The sequence below is a fragment of the Sus scrofa genome, chromosome 5, assembly GCF_054392235.1.
Source record: "Sus scrofa isolate SSC_HxYL_T2T_F1_AM1 chromosome 5, Sscrofa_HxYL_maternal_Yorkshire_Landrace_v2.0, whole genome shotgun sequence".
In the NCBI taxonomy this organism is placed as follows: Eukaryota; Metazoa; Chordata; class Mammalia; order Artiodactyla; family Suidae; genus Sus; species Sus scrofa.
In genome coordinates, this window is record NC_139387.1 from 52,942,443 (window position 1) to 52,964,290 (window position 21,848).

At 42.2% G+C, this 21,848-nt stretch overlaps 2 protein-coding genes across 53 annotated transcripts in view; one reads left to right on the top strand and one right to left on the bottom strand.

Moving 5' to 3' along the window:
• The window catches only part of PPFIBP1 (PPFIA binding protein 1), a 191,503-nt gene that overhangs the window by 97,046 nt on the left and 72,609 nt on the right, over nucleotides 1-21,848 (bottom strand). The gene's annotated exons all lie outside the window — the stretch shown is intronic.
• On the top strand, nucleotides 16,829-20,740 carry LOC100739433 (uncharacterized protein C12orf71 homolog). Of its 3 annotated transcripts, none has more exons than XM_084956509.1 (3): nucleotides 17,392-17,464; nucleotides 19,296-19,967; nucleotides 20,367-20,740. In XM_084956509.1, the coding sequence occupies exons 2-3, from the start codon at nucleotides 19,605-19,607 to the stop codon at nucleotides 20,667-20,669; spliced, it is 666 nt and encodes a 221-aa protein (XP_084812635.1). In that variant the 5' UTR covers nucleotides 17,392-17,464; nucleotides 19,296-19,604; the 3' UTR covers nucleotides 20,670-20,740. The 3 variants fall into 3 exon arrangements, with proteins under 3 accessions (XP_084812637.1, XP_084812635.1, XP_084812636.1); XM_084956510.1 differs by having other exon boundaries at nucleotides 17,393-17,499; XM_084956511.1 differs by having other exon boundaries at nucleotides 16,829-19,967.

Sequence of the window (21,848 nt, forward strand, 5' to 3'; positions counted from 1 at the left end):
TAAAAAAAAAAAGAGAGAGAGACACACACATTAGGAAGAGGATGTGAAAACACAAGAAGACAGTCATCCCCAAGCCAAGGCGAAAAGCCTGGAATGGATCCTTTCCTCACAGTGCTCAGAAGGGTTCCAACTCTACCAATACTTTGACTTTGGACTTTCAGCCTCCAGCACTGTGAGAATAAACTTCTGTTGTTTAAACCACCCAGTTTTTTTTTTCTTTTCTTTTAGGGCTGCACCCACAGCACATTGAACTTCCCAGGCCAGAGGTCGAATAAGGGCTGTAGCTGCCAGCCTAAGCCACAGCCACAGCAACTCTAGATCTGAGCTGCATCTGTGACCTACACCACAACTCATGGCAAGGCCAGATCCTTAACCCACTGAGTAAGGCGAGGGATCGAACCTGCATCCTCATGGATACTAGTAGGGTTTGTTACCGCTGAGCCACAACGGGAACTCCTTCACCCAGTTTTTTACGGCAGCCCTTGCAAACCAGCACCAGTGGGGAGGCCCAGCATGCAATGCTGGCCGTGGCAGCAGCAGATTGCCTAAGTGCGAGGGGTAAAAGGACCCATGATTACCACGGCACAGGCATCCAATAAGGCAGAGCTGAGAGACCCAGCTACAGCTCTACAGGGAGGAGTGAGTTTTCCAAGGCAACGATCTGCTATCTCTTCTCAGTGACAACATTCAACCACTGCCTTGATGACCCAGCAATGAACATGATACACTAATTCAATTAGATCCAGCATATTCAGCCATTGCAATATCATAACAAACATTTACAGAGCAACTGCTTGCTCCCGGATTCAAAGTCTGTTCCTACTGAGAGACCTAGTGAAGACCTACAGGGAATGTCCTTGACTCCTTTGAAATTACAAAGGTATTAAGTATGTATGGTTATTTTTCATAACTTTCTTATACTCCTCGCTAAATAAGATTTACTCACACCCATAAATCTGAAGGGGAAAAAAAAAAAAGACATCAAAAAACTCCTGGCTATTCAACACTGAGTTTAAAAACAAGAAACAAAACTGCCCCCAAATCATAGGCAAAATGATCATAATAATATGTATGCAGTGTTTGCGTGGGGAGAGATCAATGCTGGGATCCTGGCAGAGGACACAAGGATAGATAACATGTACATCAAAGCAATCTCGGATTGATGAACAGTTTTGTACCAACAATGAAACTGCCTAATAAAATGTTCAATTTAAATGTTTAATAAGATGACTCATACCCAGTAAGAACCAGGTCTCCTCCCATCTCTTCTGCTGCCAGGTCTCGAATACTTCAAGTCATTTTCACAAGAGCAAACATGTTACAGGAAGGAATGCTGTGCCTCTCCGATGAGTCGGAGGCCCTCCTTCTTGTAGGAAAACCACAGGAGTCTGAGGGCTTTATGCATTCAATTTTAAACTTCAATGTTAGCAGACAGGAGCGTTCTAGATTGTAAATCATTCCTGATCATCAACTGTGAGACAAGGTTTCTGATCAGGCAGCACAGATGTAACCGGGCTGGCTTGGAAAGACACACACATGTCATCCTGGTTATGCAAAGAACAATTTCTCTAACTTCCTGGTAAAAACCTCTTCACATTTACAATTATCACAAAAATCACAGGCTTTTGGGGATTTCCAGAAGTTGTCCAATATTCCACTTCTAAATAGGACAAACAGAGTTACATGAATCTGGTGGTAAACCAACTGACATCTTCCGAGTCGGGGTCACCATCCAGGCTGCACAGGGTGCCCTGCCCAGGAGGGTGGAGGCTGAAAGCCAGCCTGCTCCAGCCCTGGTGCTGCATCTGCCTGGGGAGGCTGCTGTTTTCTAATCACACAAAAGCTAAGGACTCATGCCACAGTCACCTTCTCCTTGCATACCCTTGGGATATAAGTCTATAATCACTTCAGCAAAGAACACTGGTTTTAAACATGTTTAGTTCAGGAATTGACAGCGTCAGTGGGCCAGGACTTTAAAGAATATAGGGGAGTGGTTCAAAATGAGATGTTGGCTGTAGCTATGTCATGTAGGGTCCTTGTGGGCCATTTTGAGAATTTAAAGATTATCCTACAACTGGAGGGAACACATTGAAGGGTCTTAAGCATAGGGGTGATCTGATATGACCTGTGTTTCTAAAAAATCTCTCAGGCTTCTATGTAGATAATGAATCAGAGGGAGCCAGAGAAGATGTGGGAAGGTCCACCTGAGAGCTGGTGGATGAATAATATGATGACAGGGAAGGGGACAGGCTGCATTAGGAGATGGAATTGATGGGACTTGGTGAATAATGAGATGCAGGCTGAAAGTGTGAGAGAGAGGAGGAATGTCCCAGATGTCCAGCTTATGACACAGAAAACTGGGGAGATGATGATGCCATTTATAAAGAACACTGCAGGGGGAGCAAGTTTTGAGGGGTTAAGGTCCTAAATTCAGGTTTAGAGTGGAGATTTACATAAAGCAGGGGGTGAATATTCTAGTCAATGCTAGTCCTCAAGTATGATATTCCATATTACATTTAAAAAAAATAAAATCTGAGAAATACAATTTGAATCACAGTTTTAGAGTACTCTGGGCATATGCTAAGTATAAGGTTATCGTTTTCAAAATTATTCTCCATGACCATGTTTCTGATCCTACCCCCCAGGGTATTTTTGATTTGACCGACCAGTTGCTCTGAGAATAAAGATGTCTCAGAAGAAAAAGAGGAAGACTTATGGTTAAAAAACTTATGGTTAACAAAGGGGATAGGTTGGGGAGGAGGGGTCACTGGGGGTTTGGGATAGGCACGTGCACACTGAGGTACATGGAATAACTGGCTAACGGGGACCTGGCGTATAGCACAGAGAACTCTACCCATATTCTGTGATCATCTATGTGGGAAAAGAATCTGAGAGAGAATGGGTGTGTGTCTATGTATAACTGAAGCAAGAAATGATTACAACCTTGTAAATCAACTATACTTCAATAAAACTTAAAAAAAAAAAAAAGAGAAAAGGACAGTCCATGCAGCAGGCATTCTAGGTCACATAACATGTCAATGGCCATCCCCTTCTTAATCTTGCACCCACGGTTTGTTCCAATCCTCATCTGTGGATTATGGATAAGTCAAGACATCGAATTCATTAAGAGCAGTGAGTTTTCGGGTGTGGCTCCCAGCTCAAGTAGCACCAGCAGAACTTGGGGGCTTCAGTGAAAATTCTCCAGCCCCAGCCTAGACCCATGGAATCGGAAACATGGAGGGTAGACCTGGCAAGCTATACTTTAATAAGTCCTCAGGTGATTCTAACTGTGCATTCAAGTTTAGGAATCACCGATGAGAATGCATCAGACTTCCTTCACATGTTTGGTACCTAATGGTCCTAATTCTTTTTTCCTGTTAACATGTCCTTGGTGCTCCAAAATTATAGTCAACACCTCAGTAAGGCTCCTTCCCCTGGGGCGCCTCCTCCCTTTTGGGTAGCACACTATCACCAGGGGTCCCAGACATCCAGTTTGTCTCCACTAATCTGAATCCTTCACACATCATGAGTCACCTGTTGGCGCACTGCCCCCTTCTGAACTCCCCTCACTTCACTGCTGCTGGACCACTCAGAATGCTGCTTTATATTATAACCTTCCCAAGGGGATCCTGCCTTTTATTTGAATCCATCATAGTGTCTAATAGAGAGAGAGATCTAAAGTGTAAAGGGTTGTTCTGGATCAGTGTTTCTTAAGGTGAAGTCCACTGGCAAACACATGTTGAGAGGGCAGATCCTAAGCCCCATTCCTTGTCTATTAAACTAGAGACTTCTGTGGACAGGGATTTGCACCTTTAATGTACACTGAAATTTGAATCTCACTATGGCTGAGATTCTTCTTGTGAACTGCAGACTTAGAGGAACTGCTTCTTGAGTAACTAAGCCCTAAACTCAAGCAATTAAATAAAATGAGAAGAACTGATCTTATCCTTTTTTTTTTTTTTTTTTGCTTTTTAGGCCTGTACCTGTGGCATATGAAAGTTCCCAGGCTAGGGGCAACTACAGCTGCTGGCCTACGCCACAGCCACAGCCACTCGGGATCCGAGCAGCGTCTGCGACCCACACTACAGCTTGTGGCAACACCAGATCCCCAACCCACTGAGCAAGGCCAGGGATTGAATCCTTGTCCTCATGGATACTGGTCGGATTTGTTTCCACTGTGCCACAACAGGAACTCCCCTGGTCTTATTCTTAACCTGTGGTCCACATCTGAAATGTACTCTGCAGACTGTCGAATTTTAAAACAATGATATAACACTTTGTCCTCTACAAATACAGTGGGATAATTTCTCATCAGGGTGTCTTCCCAGCCTACACTTGTGGAAATAACCTTGCAGCCCTAATGAATTTTGATCTTTTTATTGTCATCCAGATCCCTAGGTTTGCAGACCATTTAGAAGATACCCTTTTCATCTATTTCTCTTGGAGGTATTCATTTGTAAATGGCTAGTGTTTGCATTAGCTTCAACAGAATGTAAACATGGACTGTTAGGTGTAAAAAGAAAATAGAAAAATAGTTGCCAAATGGCAAATGGCTTTATTTATAATTAGTGACACATTATGCCACAGCCAGAAATATTTCCTGGCTTTAGTTATAAAAGTTAAACTTACTCCCCCATAACCAATTGCCTCCTCCCATCAAGTAGGTACAAGAGCTCCTCCCTTGACCCCCACCTCCCACCTCACACCCCTGCAAACAGACAGACAGATCCAAATGCCTGCAGACAGACAGATCCACTTCGAAGAAAACAGTTACTACAAAGCACATTAAATAACAGAAACAGAAGGAAAAGACAAGTGATTTTTAATACCACTGCAAAAGAAGTAGCTCTGAGCCAGAAGAGAAAATGACAAGCTCTTTCCTAGAATTAGCACTGTCTTTCTCAAAACAATTTGTGTGCATCTTTATTTTGTCAAACACATGCAAATCTTTTTTTAAAAAAATTCACACTCTAATTCAGTTTTCACCAGCTAAACTTTCTAAACTGAGCTGTGTAATGGAAAAACACACACACACACATCTGAAGCCTATGAAAATTACTAGCCTTGGGTGGTTCTAACGTATGCTCTTAGCTTTTATTTTTTAAAGATTGCCAAGTTCCATTTCTGAGATTCATTTTAAGAGAATAATTTTAATAGATGTTCATGGAAGGCACTATATTGGCTCATTCTGACTAGCAGGAAAATGCTTTTTTTTTTAATTGATGTATAATTTAAATAAAGTAAAAATCATTCTTTTTAGGTGTACAATTCAATGAGCTTTTAAAAACTTCAATATCACTCACTTAAGTTTTTGTAAGTATAGTTGATTCACAGTGTTTCAGATGAACAGCAAAGTGATTCGGTTATACACATATATGTACTCTTTTTCAGATTCTTCTCCATTAAAAGTTATTACAAGATACTGAATATAGTTCTCTGTGCTATACAGTAGGTCCTTGTTGTTTATCTATTTTATATATAGTAGTGTGTTATATGTTAATCCCAAACCCTTAATTTACTTCTCCTCCACTCTCTTCCCCCTTTGGTAACCATAAGTTTGTTCTCTATGTGAGTCTATTTCTGGTCTGTAAATAAATTCCTTTGTTTCATTTCTTTAGAGTCCACATATAAGTGGTAACATATGATATTTGTCTTTCTCTGTCTGACTTACTTCACTTGGTATGCTAATCTCTAGGTCCGTCCACAGTGCTGTAAATGGCATGATTTAATTCTTTTTTATGGTTGAGGAATATTCCCTTCTATATACACACACCAAATCTTCTTTATCCATTCATCTGTCACTGGACATTTAGGTTATTTCCATGTCTTGGCTACTGTGAAAAGTGCTGCTATGAACACTGGGGTGCACATATCTTTCACGATTCAATGAGATTTGATAAACATACAGAGTTGTGTAACTACCACCAAAACAGGGTCAAACTGTGCTTCCATTAGTGTTGCTACATGTGCTACTAAACCCTTGAAATGCGGCTGGTCAAAGATCAGATGTGCCGAGGTATAAAATACACACCAAACAAAAGGACTTGCTTTTTAAAAATGCAAAAATTCTTATTAATTCATGGTAAAATTATAATGTTTTCCATATACTGGGTTAAATATAACACATTTAATGAATTCTACCTGTTTATTTTTCCTTTTTTAATGTACCTATTAGCAAATTAAAAGTTAAAAGTTACTAGCTTGCATCTGTGGCTCAAATTACATTTTTCTTGGACAGTGCTGATACAGATTATTTCAATCCCCCAAACAGCTCACTCTGGTCCCTTTACAAGTGATATCATTTCTCTACCTCAGCTCCTGGAAACCACTGATTTGATTTCTATCCCTAAAGTTTTGCTTTTAAAAATATTTTCTTGGAGTTCCCTGGTGGCCCAGCAGGTTAAGGATCCATTGTTGCCACTACTGTGGCTCAGGTCACTGGTGTGGCATGGGTTCACTGCTGGGCCCTGGAACTTCCACATGGTGTGGCAGCCGCCAAAACTATATATATATTTTTTCTCTTTTTGTCTTGTATCTTCTAATTTTCCATAAACATCTCGTGTGGTTTTTACAGGGTTTTTAAATGCTATTTTTAGCATTAAAAGGTTTGAAAAAGTCTTGCCTGAACATTTCCTATAATTTCCATTAACCAATGTCATTTTCATTAACCAGTTACAAGGCTACCACAAATGCATTCTGGGAAACAACTTGTCTTCCGGAAGGAGACATGCACAAGTGGTTCATAGCTGAATGGAGACCATTGTGCAGACACACAACAGCATCCATTCACAGATGCTGTGGGAGATCTGAGCCAGAGGTGGGGAAACTCCTGTAGCTTAATTTTATTCAGCCTCAGGGAAGTGGACAGAAAGCTTTATCTGTGCTAAGAAAAGGTTGGACAAAAAATGTAAGGCATTGAATTGGTGGTAAATCATTTAAAGGTGGGAGTGGGAACAGGGACAGGAAGGCCTTGGTAGAAGGCAGTATCTACTGGTGGGAACTCTGGTGGCTGATGACAATGGCTGGAGAGGGGCAGAGAGACATCCAGTGCACAGCCCACCCCAACTCCCCCCTCAGGCTCACTTGTTCCCATTCTGCTTCTCTTTGGATTCCCTTCTAATTAAACTGAAATTTATTACTATTTATAATAGGCATTCACACTGCCCGCTCCTATTTACATTCATTCATTCATCCGATTTTCTACAATACGAGAAAAACACCGCAGGCCAGTTCCTATCCAGATTTTCTCCCATTGAGTCAGGGAGCTGCATGCCAGTCTATCTAGCTGCCTCTGAACTCTTGGGGTCCTTCTAGATAATCAACCTTGAGCACATCTCCTTAGGTTTCCACCCCAGCTCCCAATTCCACTCTCTTCTTTTGCAGTCCCCTAGAGAATGTGAAGAAAGGTCTTTGGATTTGGGGCATTTTACTACTAGTTCTTTAAGGAAAGGTAGTCAAGTGCTAACTAGGCTCTTTGGTCTGGGGTTTCTAGTTTCCTCTGAGACAAACAAAAGCATCTACAGAGTCTACATCCTCCCTATCCTGCACCCACAGATTTCTTATGAAAAACGTTTTCCACAAAGGGACCATCTACCCGATTTAGAAGGATGCTCAAGGCTTAGAGAACAACAGTTGGCTTCAAACAATTTGCATCTGTGTTGTCTGTACATCCAAAGGGGACGACACTCATTTCACCAATGCTTAGCCTCAGAAAGATCCCTTCTGGATATTTCCATCCCAACTAGAGAATGTACTAGAAAAGGAAAAGTCTCCAGTGTGGCTCCCATGTAAGTGATGCACTGGGAAAGGCTGATTCTCTAAGGCCACCAGAATCCCAGAGGGATCCACGGATATGGCACCCTGCTGGTGGATGCACACACTACCTCGACACTACCTACAGAGTAAGGGACCTGCCTTACTCTCAGGGAGGCTCCAGTCCAGAGGGGGGAGACAGTCAGATACCTCCACAAATACAAATATGGTTATTGAATGCACACATGATTTTAATACATGATCAGAGGTGGCAATGAGTCTATTTTTGAAATTTTTAAATAAAATAAAAACATTTTCCCCAGTGGGGCAATGCCAGTGCAAGAGGAAGATGTTTCAGATTCCTCAATTACAGAATGAAAATAAACCACCTATGCATCACACGTGTATAATCCCTAATCATTACCAAAACTCCTCAAGGAAGACATTATCTCTATTTTATGAATGAACCAAAGCCAGGTTAAAGACAAATTTGCTGGCGTTCCCGCTGTGGCACAACAGGATTGGCAGCATCTCAGCTGCACCAGGACACAGGTTTGACCCCCAGCCCAGTACAGTGGGTTAAAGGATCCTGTGGTGTCGCAGCTGCTGTGTACATCACAACTGCAGCTCAGATCTGATCCCTGGCCGGGAAACTCCATATGACGTGGGGCAGCCGAAAAAGAAAAAGAAAAAAAAGATGGATTTGCTGTTGTTAGAAGTGCCTGGAACTTGATAGGCACTTTACTAAAAAGCATACAACTGTTTATTTTTAAAAATTGAAAAATATAGGAAGTATTTTAAGACAGAGAGGTAGGAAGGACTATAGATTCTCCGTATTTGTAAGAGGCACAGTCTTGGCCTGAAGTGGGTGTGAGCCTTGATGTTAAGAAATAAAAGAAGAAAGGTTATATGCTTATATTTGGCAACAGTATAAATGATCTGCATTTAGTTCTTACTTAAGAAATAAAGAAGAAACTGACTCCATGATGTACAAGCCTGGCCACAGGACCTTGGGGAATTCAATTAAGCCCCAAATGAGGTTAATACCGCCATGCCTACTGGAAAGGGATGTTGTAAATACTGAACAAGATACTCTATACACAGGCTGTCATAATGTCTGTGGTTTTTTGAAATACCTCCACATGAAAAATGATCAAAGGCGTTCATTATCTTTAACCTGTACTCTGGGGCAGTGAGCATTTGAATGACTAATCAAAAGATTATATAAGCAGAAAATCAAGTCAACTATGTTTCTCTCCAATGAAAATCAATGGGTTGTTATTTAGCATAAAGGCTACCACACATGAGTTTTCATCAATCAAATGATGTTTATGATGGGCTATTAAGTATTGTAGAGATAGTCTCACTCTTGCATAAACTGAACATAAGACTCTTTCCAGCCCAGTTGTCTGACCCTTTTGAAATGGTGCTCTCAGCTGAAGATTCCCACTGGTCCTGTTATTAGATGCTTTGGAAGAATTTTTTTTTTCTTTTTATGGCTGCACCTGCAGCATATGGAAGTTCCTGGGCTAGGGGTCAAATTGGAGCTACAGCTGCAGGCCTACACCATAGCCGTGCAGGATGTGAGCTGCATCTATGACTTACATAGCAACTTGCGGCAATGCCGGATCCTTACTTAACCCACTGAGTGAGGTCAGGGATGGAACCCACATTCTCACTGACCCTATGTTGGGTTGCTTTAATCCATTGAGCCACAGCGTGGACTCCTGGAGGAAATTTTGTTATCTGATCCTAACCAAAAAAAAGTTGGCTAAATCCTGAAGCTACAGTATTGTTCCATCTGCTACAGTGAATTTCTTTCAGAGTGCTATCCAAATAGAGCAGACCACAAAAGGACAGACCACTGGGACCTTCCAGAGAAGCTCTGTCCCACTGAACTTTCTACAATGAGGGAAACATCTTATCTGCCATAAGCAATAAAGTAGCCACTAATTACAGGTAGTCACTGAGCACCTGAAATGTGGTCAGAGTGACTAAAGAAACTTTTTTTTTTTTTTTTTTTTTAATATGGCAGAACCCACAGCATATGGAAATTCCCAGGCCAGGGATTGAATCCAAGCTGCAGCAGCAACCTATGCCACAACTGTGGCAAGGCCAGATGCTTTAACCCGCTGCACTGGGCTGGGGATCGAACCTGTACCTCTGCAGGGACCCGAGCATCTGTAGTTAGATTCTTAACCCACTGTGCCATAGTGGGAAATCCTAATATTTAATATTGTCACATGCAGTTAGTGGCTACCCTGTTGGACGGCACAATTCTGGAGCTTATACAACGAGACTGTGTGGTGTTTTTGTGCCTGTTTGCCATTAAACACTTATATATGTGGCAGAATTCAATCTGTGAGTTGCTCTCATGGCCGCACTGGGTTGTGAAGTTGTAGCACCAGAGACCAACAGTTCTCATCTACTGCTACTGCTGACTAACCATATGCACCCATGATGTATAAACAAATCAGCTGAGGCTGGTTCCCAGCAGCGGCAGCCTAGCTCCTGAGGGCCTCTGGACTCTGGAGGCAGATCTGGGTAAACTGCCAAAGTTCAGACTGGGGTGAAAATACACAACTCATTTAATGTCATGAAAATTAAATGACATGCGAAAGCACCATTTAACTTTGCTCACCACAAAACACTATTTTCACCACCATCCTCCTTTAATTAAGTGCATGAGCTTTGATAAGGCTTTGTCTGTTTGGGAATGGACATAAAAATAGAGCACAAGAAATTATACCCATCATCTTCATAATCCCCAAAATAAACACTGTTGATATTTCAGCTAAGAATTTGGTTTAGAAAAAGGATGTCCTTGTCACAATAATTCTTATAAAGCAAAAAGAACCATGGGGACTTCCTCTTTCCTAAAGAACGTCACTTTGTAGTCTATTTATAATTTTTTTCCCAAGTTTCTTTCATTATAGTAAAATTCACATGATATAAAATTAACCATATTCACCATTTTAAGTGTGCAGTTTAAGGTATTAAGTAAATTCATATTTATACTGTTTTTTGTCTCCAACAGTGAAACAATATATTAATCTGTAAAACCACATTAAAGCAGTGCAAGACAGATATCAAATTCTGGATGGTGATCATGGGAAAGGCAGGGAAAAATGGGGATCAGGAAAGGGATATAAGAGGGCTTATGTTTAACCTAAAATGTTTTATTTCTTTAAAAAAATAATGACTCAAATATGGCAAAATGGTAAGACTTGACCAAACTTAGTTTTAAGTATTTAGGTATGTGTTACATAATTTACTATACCTTTATGTAGTCATTAAAATTTTTTTTTATTTTGACCTAATTTTAGACTTACAGAGAAGTTGCAAACACAGAATTCATATATCTTCACCCCACTCCCCCTAATGGTAACATCGATGCAACCACACGATAATCTGGCCAGAAAATTAACTTTGGTATAACATCATTAACTAAAATAAAGAACATACTGAAATCTCCCCAGGGTTTCCACCTCTGTCCTTTTCCTATTTTCATAATCCTATCCAACCCTACAGTGCATTTAGTTGTTATTTCTCTTTAGTCTTCTGCAGTATGTGAGTTTCTCAGCCTTTCCTTGCCTTTCATGGCCTTGACACTTGTTATTTTGTTGAGTGTCTCAAAATTGGAGTTTGTCTGATGTTGTCTATTAGGCTGTGATTATGTGTTATTGGGCAAGACTACCACAAAACATGACATTGTGTCCTCAGTGGATTGTATCACAGGGTTCATGATATTGTTTTGATAGTGTTAAAATACTTCATAGTTTCAAAAAATGAAAAATAAGCAACTATATTAGTCCGGGTTCTCCAGAGAAGCAGAAACAATAGCATACATATGAATGTGTGTATACATACACGCACCATGAACTGGAGCTTGGCTCTTGCCACATACCTCTACATGGATTGAATCATGAGCTGCTGCAGCTGCTGAGCCTCAACACCCCTGAAAAGAGCTCCAGGTGGAGATCAGGAATGAGGTGATCTATGCTCTGGGAAAACTGGCAGAACAGGCCTCCAGTTAGATATTTTCAGAAGAAGACTTTATCAGCCCAATTCTTGCATCTCCTCATATCTAGAAAAGCACTAAAATCCTTCATGGTGACATCTGCTCTTCTTGATTAGCAGTAACCTTCGCAAGGCTAGCAGCAACCTTCTGTAAAAATGTGTGCTTACTTGCATGTACCTCCCACTTTCACCAAAATCACATATATACTGACCTTCCGCCCTGCCTCTGTGGGGTATTTCAGAGCTATCTGAAATGCTGCCTCATGGGCTCTAATCCTCATTTTGCCCCAAATAAAACTTAACTCTCAACTTTTATATTATGCATATTTTTAAAGTTGACAACACACACACACAAATGAGAAAAGAGGATTATTATAAGATATAAGGAATGGGCTCATGCAATTATGGAGGCTGAAAAGTCTCACGATCTTCTGTTTGTCAGGTGGAGACCCAGAAAAGGTTAACGGTGTAGTTTCAGGTCCAGTGGCCTGAGAACCAGAACTGATGGTGTATGTTCCAGTCTGAGTCCAAAGGCAGGAGGTCAACCAGTGTCCCAGCTCAAAGACAGTAGAGCTGAGAGAGCAAATTCTCCCTTACTTATTTTTCTGTTCTATACAGGTTTCAAAGGATTGGAGGAGATCTACCCCCACTGGGGAGGGCAACCTGCCTCACTTAGTCGCTGATTCAATTGTTAATCTCATCTAGAAGCACCCCCACAGATATACTCAGAATAATGTTGAACCAAGCATCTGGGAACCCTGTGGCCTAGTCAAGTTAAAATTAACCATAACAGTAGCTTCATTTCAAAGTTAGAACTTCCCACTCTACATATTTAGGTTCTAAATCCCATCAAATCAATAGATTTGAGAAAGTGTTTAAAGCTTTTAAAGTTGCCATCATTACTGGCTTCAGTGCTAAAACACTGTAAATTCACAACATACTATGATTTTTAAAACCTCTAGCAAGAGCTTTATTATAGATGGTCTTGCTTCAAGAGAAAAGATAATGATGAACTAGCTATACTATTCAGGCAATACACCTGTGATCCAAGAAGATAATGATGAACTAGCTATACTATTCAGGCAATACACTTGTGATCCAGCAAGTCAAAATAAAACCCTAGCAAAGAAATCAACACAAGTGGTATGGTTAACAAGGACACCCAATCGCCTGATCTGTTATCAGAGGTAAAAGCTAAGTTACGTTTTAGAATTGACTACCCTTCACAGCATGGGATCATAAAGATGGCATGTGTTGTTGCTACTTCAATGATGCTTTAGAAGAAAAACATCTGTGCAAATTATGTAATAGATATCAAAGAATTAACAGTGAGTATCCTTTTCTTCTGGGGGAGGCAGAAGGTGAGTTTCAAGGACTTTTACTATCTGAGCTTTATTTAAAATGAAATACGAGTTCCCGCTGTGGTACAGTGGGTTAATGATCCAATGTTGTCTCCGTGGCACCATAGGTTCCATCTCCGGCCCAGTGCAAGGGGTTAAGGATCCAGCATTGCTACGGCTGTGGTGTAGGTCACAGCTGTGGCTTAGATTTGATCCCTGGCCCAGGAACTTCCATATGCCACAGGTGTGGCTGAAAATAAAAAACAATAAAGTAAAATAAAATGAAAATGTATGTATACACACGCACACATATATACAGAGAAAAGGAGGAAGAGAGAGAGAATATACAGATAAATGATGGTATGGTACAAATAAAAATTTCAACTTTTCTCTGAGGCTTCCTCTTGTGTGAAGTTCTTTTATCTTTGGGAACACTCTAAACTTCAGTAGTTTAGGCTGAGAAATAATTTTTTCCTAATTAAATGTTTACATTTAGTTCAAAGTGTTCCATTTCTCTCTCCCCTTCACTCCAGCTGTATGGAAAGCAAGCCAGTCGTGAATGCTTTTCTAGGCTCCCAGTGTCCTGGGAGGCAGTCACAGAGTTCTTAGGAAAAGCCAGAGCAGAAGGATCCAGGTCGCATTATGCCAAAGAGGAAGCAGAATATTTATTTTAAATCTCACTTTAGGCTGCCCCAAGTGTGAAGGCCATTGTTTGGGGCCAGTCCTATGTGTCACGTACTTAGAATACATATTATTTTGTGCAAAGAGTTCCTTTTAAGGAACCAGAACACAGGTTTATTTTTGGCCTACGTCATCTCTCCCAGAAATCTTCCAAGGAGGTGGGTGGCCAGCCTCCCAAGAAAAAAGAATGTATACATGTATGTGTAACTGGGTCACCATGCTGTACAGTAGAAAAAAAAAATGTATTGGGGAAATAACAATTAAAAAAAAAATTTTTTTAAGTTAAAAATACAAAAAAATAAAAATAAGTTTTTCTCAAAGATATTCAGGAAGATTCCTTATAGAAAGGCATACTGATTAAAGAAAAATAAAATACAGAAATGAGGGGAAAAAAAACCCAAAAAAACGGGAGGGTAAGCCAAGCTAGCTACGTCAGAATCCAGGTTCTACAGTTTCTGGTTTGGGAATGCAGGCAAGGGTACATAACTGCTCACACCTTGGTTCCTTCCTTCAGCTGTAAGACAGAGCAACTAACGATACTTTACTGATTGGGCTGCTGTGAAGATTAAACAACAATCACATAGAAAGTGCTTAGAACAGGACCTAGCATGTAGTAAGCGCTCCATAAATGCTCGGGAGTCTGCTGCTCCTGACTTGCAACCCCCCAACCCCAGCCCCACCGCCCTGGGATTAATTGAGGTTCCCAATCACTCACAGGAATTGTAGGCAATCTGTGGCCACTAGCCAGGTGGCCTCTTGGGTAGAAGCGGTTTCTCCCCACCACCAGCGCTGCCTATTTCTCACATCATGTCATCTTAACTCCTAACCCAGACTCACCTAAAACAATCTCACTTAACAGAACCTAGGAATTTAACCAGTACAACAGCAAAAAATCTGGGAGTCGTGGCAAACTTTAAACATAACCTTGTTCAATAGAAATAAAGATGGGAAAATACTGGGAAAGATCTTTAAGCAATGGATGGATTCCAATGAGTTGAGGTTCTTTTAAGTCAGACCAGTGTTTCTTGGCTTTTTTTCCCTGTGTGTGTATATTTGAATCCATGACTCTTTTTGGATAAATATAAAGACCGTATGGTTTCTTTTAATGCTATTTGAAAGTTGAAAAATGTTAAAAAGTGACTCTAAGCAATGTTAATTTAAGAACATGCTTTTTCAAAGTACACATGCCCTCTGTTCCTTGGAAACTCTGAGTGGAAGCCCTACTCCCTTTCTGAGACTCACTGAACTAACCTAGAAACAACTCATAGCTCCACAGTTTGCACCAGGCTGGTGGCTGCTGTAGCTGCATTTGCCAAGATGATTTTGTTCTTAGAAAAGGTTATTTTTTGTGTGTGTCGCCTATGCAACCGAGAGCCTTCAGTCCTACACAACCCACATTTGTCCTCGGAATTTCACAGATGGAAACAGATGATGAAAGATTTACAACCTCCACCTGCAAAGTACCCCCTGAGACCAAACCAATTTCCATATGATTTGTGAAGTCCCTGGGAAGGAAAGGGAAGGGAAGGATGACTGGGGAGCTGGGAGGGCATGGGGAGTAGCAGGGATGCCCAAAGGAAGATGACAAGGACAAGCGAGGTGCCAATTCTAGAAAAACCAAGGTACCTCATGTTATTGACAAGGCTGTCAAGGGAGATAATGTTGGGAACAAAGAAACCAGAACAAGGACAGAGATCCAGGGAACTGAACTAGGGTGAAACAATGCAGATTCAGGAATAAGGCAGAATCCTCGCTGGGGAACCTTGAAGAAAACGGAGGTCCTTAGCAATGCATTCCTCCAAACCTGTCCACATCCATCTTATCGCTTTTTCCTTCTTATACCAGGAAATAACACACTCCTTATGTTACAACCAAGCCCTCTGCCCATGCCATGGATCCCAGCTTTACTTGCTCCAAAAGAAAACAACTTCTACATGTTGAGCAATCACCCTGCACAGGCTGTGCTCCTTTTAAGCACTTGCCAGGTGGGAGCAGAAACTAACCTTGACCCTGCCTCCTCCTTTCAGACACTTCTCCCACCTCATCTCCTCCCATCCCTTCCTCAACCCAGTGCAAACCTATTGATTGGGTTCTCATGAAAGCCAGCCAATAACATTCCTGCTGCCAAGTCTACAGGCAGTTTTGTTTTGTTTGCTTGTTTGTTGTTGGCCACACCCATGGCATGTGGAAGTTCCTGGCCCGCTCAGATCGAATCCGAGCTGCAGCTTCCACCTATGCCACAGGTCCTTAGAGTGCTGCACTGGGCTGGGGATCAAACTGGTGCCGCCACAGAGAGAAGCCAGATCATTAACCCACTGGCCACAGTGGGAACTCCCTTGTTTGCTTGTTTTAATCATGTCAAGTATTTCAGTATACTTTGCAATATCTGGAAGAATGCCTGAGAAATGAAACCACACTACGAATACAGGCTTATCAGCTAAAATTCAGGCTCTTTAATGGGGGTGGAAGGGCCTTCCATGATCTTATGGACCCAATTTACTTCCTAGTGCTTAATCTCCTCACACCTGGCTGATTCTCACCTGGGGGTCCTTGCTCAGGTGCTCCCTCTGCTTCAAAGGCCTTCTCCCCCAGTTCCAATCCCTTTTCACTTTGCTAACTTCCACAGCCTCATAAATACTGAGATCAGAGGTAAGATTACCTCTGATCCAGGAGGCTTTTCCTCAGTCTCTCCCCTGGCTGCCCTTGGTGCCTCTTTCCATTCTCCCATGCCATTATTATTATTTTCTTTTTTTTTTTTTTTTTTTTTTTTTTGTCTTTTTGCCATTTCTTGGGCCGCTCCCGCGGCATATGGAGGTTCCCAGGCTAGGGGTCCAATCGGAGCTGCAGCAGCCGGCCCACACCAGAGCCACAGCAACACAGGATCCGAGCCGCGTCTGCAACCTACACCACAGCTCACGGCAACGCCGGATCGTTAACCCACTGAGCAAGGGCAGGGATTGAACCCAAAACCTCATGGTTCCTAGTTGGATTCGTTAACCACTGCGCCACGACGGGAACTCTAATTATTATTTTTTTAATTTTACTAAAGTTCTGCTTATTTACAGTGTTGTGCTAATGTCTGCTGTATAGCAAAGTGACCCAGTCATATATATATATGAAAGTGCTTAGAACAGGATATATCTACCTGTATATACATAGATATATACACTCCTTCTGTTTCCCATACTACCCTACATCATAGTCTATCCCAAGAGATTGGCTATAGTTCCGTGTTATGCAGCAGGACCTCACTGCATATCCATTCTAATTAGAATAGCTTGCATCTATTATTTTTAAGTGCTGCCGCTGGACTTACCGTTCTGTCTATTAATGGGCTGTTTATGTCCATTTCATCAAGTAGTCTTTAAATTCTCTCAAGCCAGGAACCATCCTAGACACCCACATGACCAGAAGGAAGTAACTGCCATGGCATCTGTCCTTCTGCCCTCGAGAGAGAGGGCTCCTCGTCAGCTGGGATGGTATAGGTATAGGGTATTGTGGGAGCAAGGGCTGGCTCCTGTAGCTTTCTATCCCTTTTTTCTCTTGTTCCACACGACTATAACTTGGGCCCTTATGTTGCCACGGTAACCAACAGTCCAGGAACACAGACTTCTGGCAGTTGGACATCTAACCACTGAGACTCAGGATCTGAAGGATCTTTCACCTCCAAGGTTTATGACTCAGGAGTTGGCAGCACCTCTTTCACGTGGGTGGTGCCCAGAGCAGAGCATTACAGAGAGGACAACGTGTGTGTGCATGTTTGTGTGTGCGTGTGCATGCGTATGTATTTTTACCTTCCCCCGGCTACTAATCAGGGCATCACAGAAAAAGCTGCATTAAAAAGTGCCATCAGATGGTGGGCGGATGGTCATCTAAATGGCTAAAACTTGCCTGGGAAGCAATTTCGTATCAATTATGAAGAGCCTTTAAAACATGTGTGATCTTTGATTCACTAAACCCACATGTAAGAATTCCTGTTGGGGCTCAGCGGGTTAAGAATCTGATGTTGTGGGAGTTCCCGTCGTGGCGCAGTGGTTAACGAATCCGACTAGGAACCATGAGCTTGTGGGTTCGGTCCCTGCCCTTGCTCAGTGGGTTAAGGATCCGGCGTTGCCGTGAGCTGTGGTGTAGGTTGCAGACGCGGCTCGGATCCTGCATTGCTGTGGCTCTGGCGTAGGCTGGTGGCTACAGCTCCAATTCGACCCCTAGCCTGGGAACCTCCATATGCCGCGGGAGCGGCCCAAGAAATAGCAAAAAAAGACAAAAAAAAAAAATTGATGTTGTGTCTGTGAAGTTGCTGGTTTGATCCCTGGCCTTGCTTACTGGGTTAAGGATCCAGCGTTGCCACAAGCTGAGGCGTAGGTGTCGCAGATGTGGCTCGAATGCAGTGTTGCTACAGTTGTAGTGCAGTTTCAGCTCCAATTTGACCCCTAGCCTGGGAACGTCATATGCCGCAGGTATGGCTGTAAAAAGAAAAAAAAAAAAAAAAAGAATATAAAGAGAGACACAAAGATTTATTAACGGGGGGGGGGGTTACTGCAGATTTATCTATTAAAAACAACTACCACCTAATGGTCATTAATAAGAAAGCTCTTAAAAATGACTGAATAGTCATATATATATATTTTGTAGGTTGTGCCATAAAATACAGTAATCTCAGTTTCAACTGAAGTGACTTTCATACTCATATGTATATGTGAATGTATATACATCTATATAAAGGGAAAGAAAAGAATATGAGGAAATCCACCAGAATGTTTTCATGATGATTACCATTATCTCTGGACAGTGGGATCATAGGCATATTTATTTTCATCTTTATATTTTTCAAATGTATACAGTGATCATTTTTTCATTTATAATACAAGTGCTTTCAACTGTAGTAGCAAAAGATGTGAGGCATCCGGTGAAGATGCTTAGGAGAGAGGGTTGCATGGAAATGGGTTTTTAAAGGTAGAGGGGCTATCTTTTTTTGCCCTTCATTGGAGACTGCAAAACAGAATGAACTTTGGTTGCCGGGTAGAGGGTGGGAGTGGGATGGATGGGGAGTATGGGATTGGTAGAAGGCAAACTACTACAATCGAATGGATAAACAAGGGGGACCTACTGTACAGCACAGGGAACTGTGTCCAATCCCTTGGGTTAGAACATGATGGAAGATAGTATGAAAAAAAAGAATGGGTGCATATATATATATATGTATATACACATATTATATATGTATATATATGTATGTATGTATTTATGGCTGGGTCACTTTGCTGTATAGCAGAAATTAAAGGAACACTGTAAATCAACTATACTTTAATAAAAAAAATTTTTTTTAAAGAAATAAATGTAGTTCCAAATCAGAAATGTTTTCAGTGAAAAACGAAACAGAACAGGATGAGCTTCTATGGGAGTGTGAGAGCCCCAACAGAAAAAGGAATGTATAATGTAATTGTGTAAGTACCATATCACCCCCTTCTCCCCCATACCACCTATCTTTTCTTTCTTTTGAAGATCCCTGGGATGAGAGAGAACTGAGATTCGAGCCTTTGAACCCCAAGGCACACTCACTCTCCAGCAGCTCCGATTCAAACCTGAGTGTCTCTGTGGGCCACTTTCCCTATGAGGAGCCCTTCTCCTGTGAGAACACCCATCTCCTGTGGAGACATGTCTTCCAGTGGTCCTTCAATCCACTTTGTCCCTCCTATCCAGGGGACATGGCAGACTGAAAATATAGGAAAACTCCTGGGGAGATGAGACCGAAGACAAGATGACTGGGAGCAGTTTTGCAAACTAAGCATCACCCTGGCCTGGAACGTGGACATGGCCTCTGACAGTTCAGACCTGACAGCTAATTGGGACCTAAGCAGAGATAACCAGCAGATAGACAAGTACCCCAAAGAGAAGACACGGCTGACTCTCAGCAAACTCGATGGTCTTGTGCAAAAGCTTGAGAACCTTCTAGAGAATCAGAAAGATGATGAAGATGATAACTCTGTGTTCCCTGAATCTGCTCTGGAGGAAGATTCCCAGATGCCCAGCAGCTCCCCTCCAGGTGTGGCTCAAATGAGTCATCAAGAACGGGACAGTTGTCAAGACTTGGCCAAGTTCAACCCACCAGAAAGTGATGATGCCATCCAGTTTGCACAGATTCCTCCATGGCTTCAAAAACATGAGCTTGCTGAGGTGAGCACAGATGCCTCACAGGCAAGCAGGGCACAGGCCTGGTGGAGGGGGTGGGGGAAATGCATGGAGCATTACTACCTGCCATGAAACAAGGCTGGTCCGACACATGGCTAGGGGTGGAGAAGGCTAACAGCAAGGAAGGGGTCAAGTGGAGTTGAAAGGAAAACACCAAGGAGCACTGGGGGACAGAAAAGAGCAGGCAAGTAAAGAAAAGGCCGACAATTACACCCAAAATACGTGTGTGTGTGTGTGTGTGTGTTCCAGTATTAATGAATCTTGAAACTGTGCATGTGCAGTTGGGGGTTATTTTTGGTTTAAGAGTTTGAGGTCCATAAGTAGATAACTCTTGACCCCACTGCTGTCCAGGTTACACTTATCTAACATTCTTTTTCTTGGCAGATAAAAAGCCAGGCCATTGGCAGCCAAAGGACAAATACTGCAGAAACCTCCTCAATCTCATCAGGTCCGCCAGAGGAGGGCGCCCCCTCCAGCACACAAGCCCTCTCCTGTCTGAACTTCAGGCAGGTCTTCCATTGGCTAAGGCACCAGGTCCTCTCCTCACTTTGGGGGAGAGAGCAGCCCAAGAAGGCTGCTAAGAGCTCCTGTCTGCTGGCAAAGAAGAAAGGACTTTCTCACAGAAGCAAGAGGATCCAACCTCAAGAATCCCTCGAATCAGGACACCCCATATTGCCAGATTTTTAAACGTTTTGATAGCCCCTCTTCTACAATCCCCATGAGCTATTTTTTTTTCCCAATTAAAAAAAACCCCAACATATTCGTGATATCCGTGTCTTCCTCTCCCAGCTTACTACCTTGACCCTGGCTGGAATTATATGTTATCTAGAAGACAGAAATAAATTTCTCTGAGAATTTTCAGGATTACTATCCTTCCTAACTTGAAGGCACTCTTTTTCTCTCCTCTCACCCTTCTCAATCTATTTCACCCTATTTCTCTGTGTGTGTGTGTCTGTGTACTTCTTTTTAGGGCCACACTTGCAGCATATGGAAATTCCCAGGCTAAGGGTCAAAACAGAGCTGCAGCTGCTGGCCTATGTCACAGCCACAGCAATGCCGGTTCCTTAAGCCAATGAGCAAGGCCAGGGATCAAACCTACATCTTCATGGATACTGGCTTTCTTAACCCGCTGAGCCACAAAGGGAACTCTGACTTTGTATATTTTAACCTATTCTATCATTAGTCCAAACGCCCGCTTTCAGAAGGCGGCAGTACGACCCATCTGATTCCCAACACAGTGGTATGGTATGGTTTTGGCTGAATTTGCAGGGTTCCAGCAAGTGGCAGAGGATACGGAGTCCCTCAAGAAGCTAAGTTCCATGGGCAGTTTCAGGAGTCCAGGAGTTGGGTCTGATGCTTGTAGAGGACTTCCTGGTTCCAGCACCCCTTGCCTTGGCTAGAATAAACAGCCCACTTAGGAGGTGACTGGGGATGCCTAACTTTCCTTATTCATAAGACAGAGAAGATAATAAGACACACCTCATAACATTGTTGTGAGAATGAATGAGATAATGCAAGCACTTGATAAATATTATTGTTGTTGTTATTATTCTCTTGAAGATATTTCCAGAAGCCCTGATCCAAGGAACATCCTAGAGTGAGCAGTTCAGAGTCAATTCTCATTGAGACAATTCCCACACAGAAGCCATACCCACACAGAAGCAATATTTATGAAACGTTATAGGTTTCAGTAGATCTTGATTCAACCAAGTCCTCTCCCAGCCCATTCCCCACTGCGCCCTCTGAAAATTTACAATTACCATTAAACTTTCCAATAAATGCCAACTTCTTCGAGGAAGGCTCTACTCACACATTTTGCCCCTGTTACTGTGATCACCTCCCCTCCCCAGCACCACCACGAGCCTC

What these genes read in the sequence shown, in the direction of transcription:
- LOC100739433 (XM_084956511.1), top strand. Translation starts at nt 19,605, where the DNA reads ATGGCCTCTGACAGTTCAGACCTGACAGCTAATTGGGACCTAAGCAGA. An exon ending in AAAAACATGAGCTTGCTGAG is followed by an intron (nt 19,968 to 20,366) that starts GTGAGCACAGAT and finishes TTTTCTTGGCAG; the next exon opens with ATAAAAAGCCAGGCCATTGG.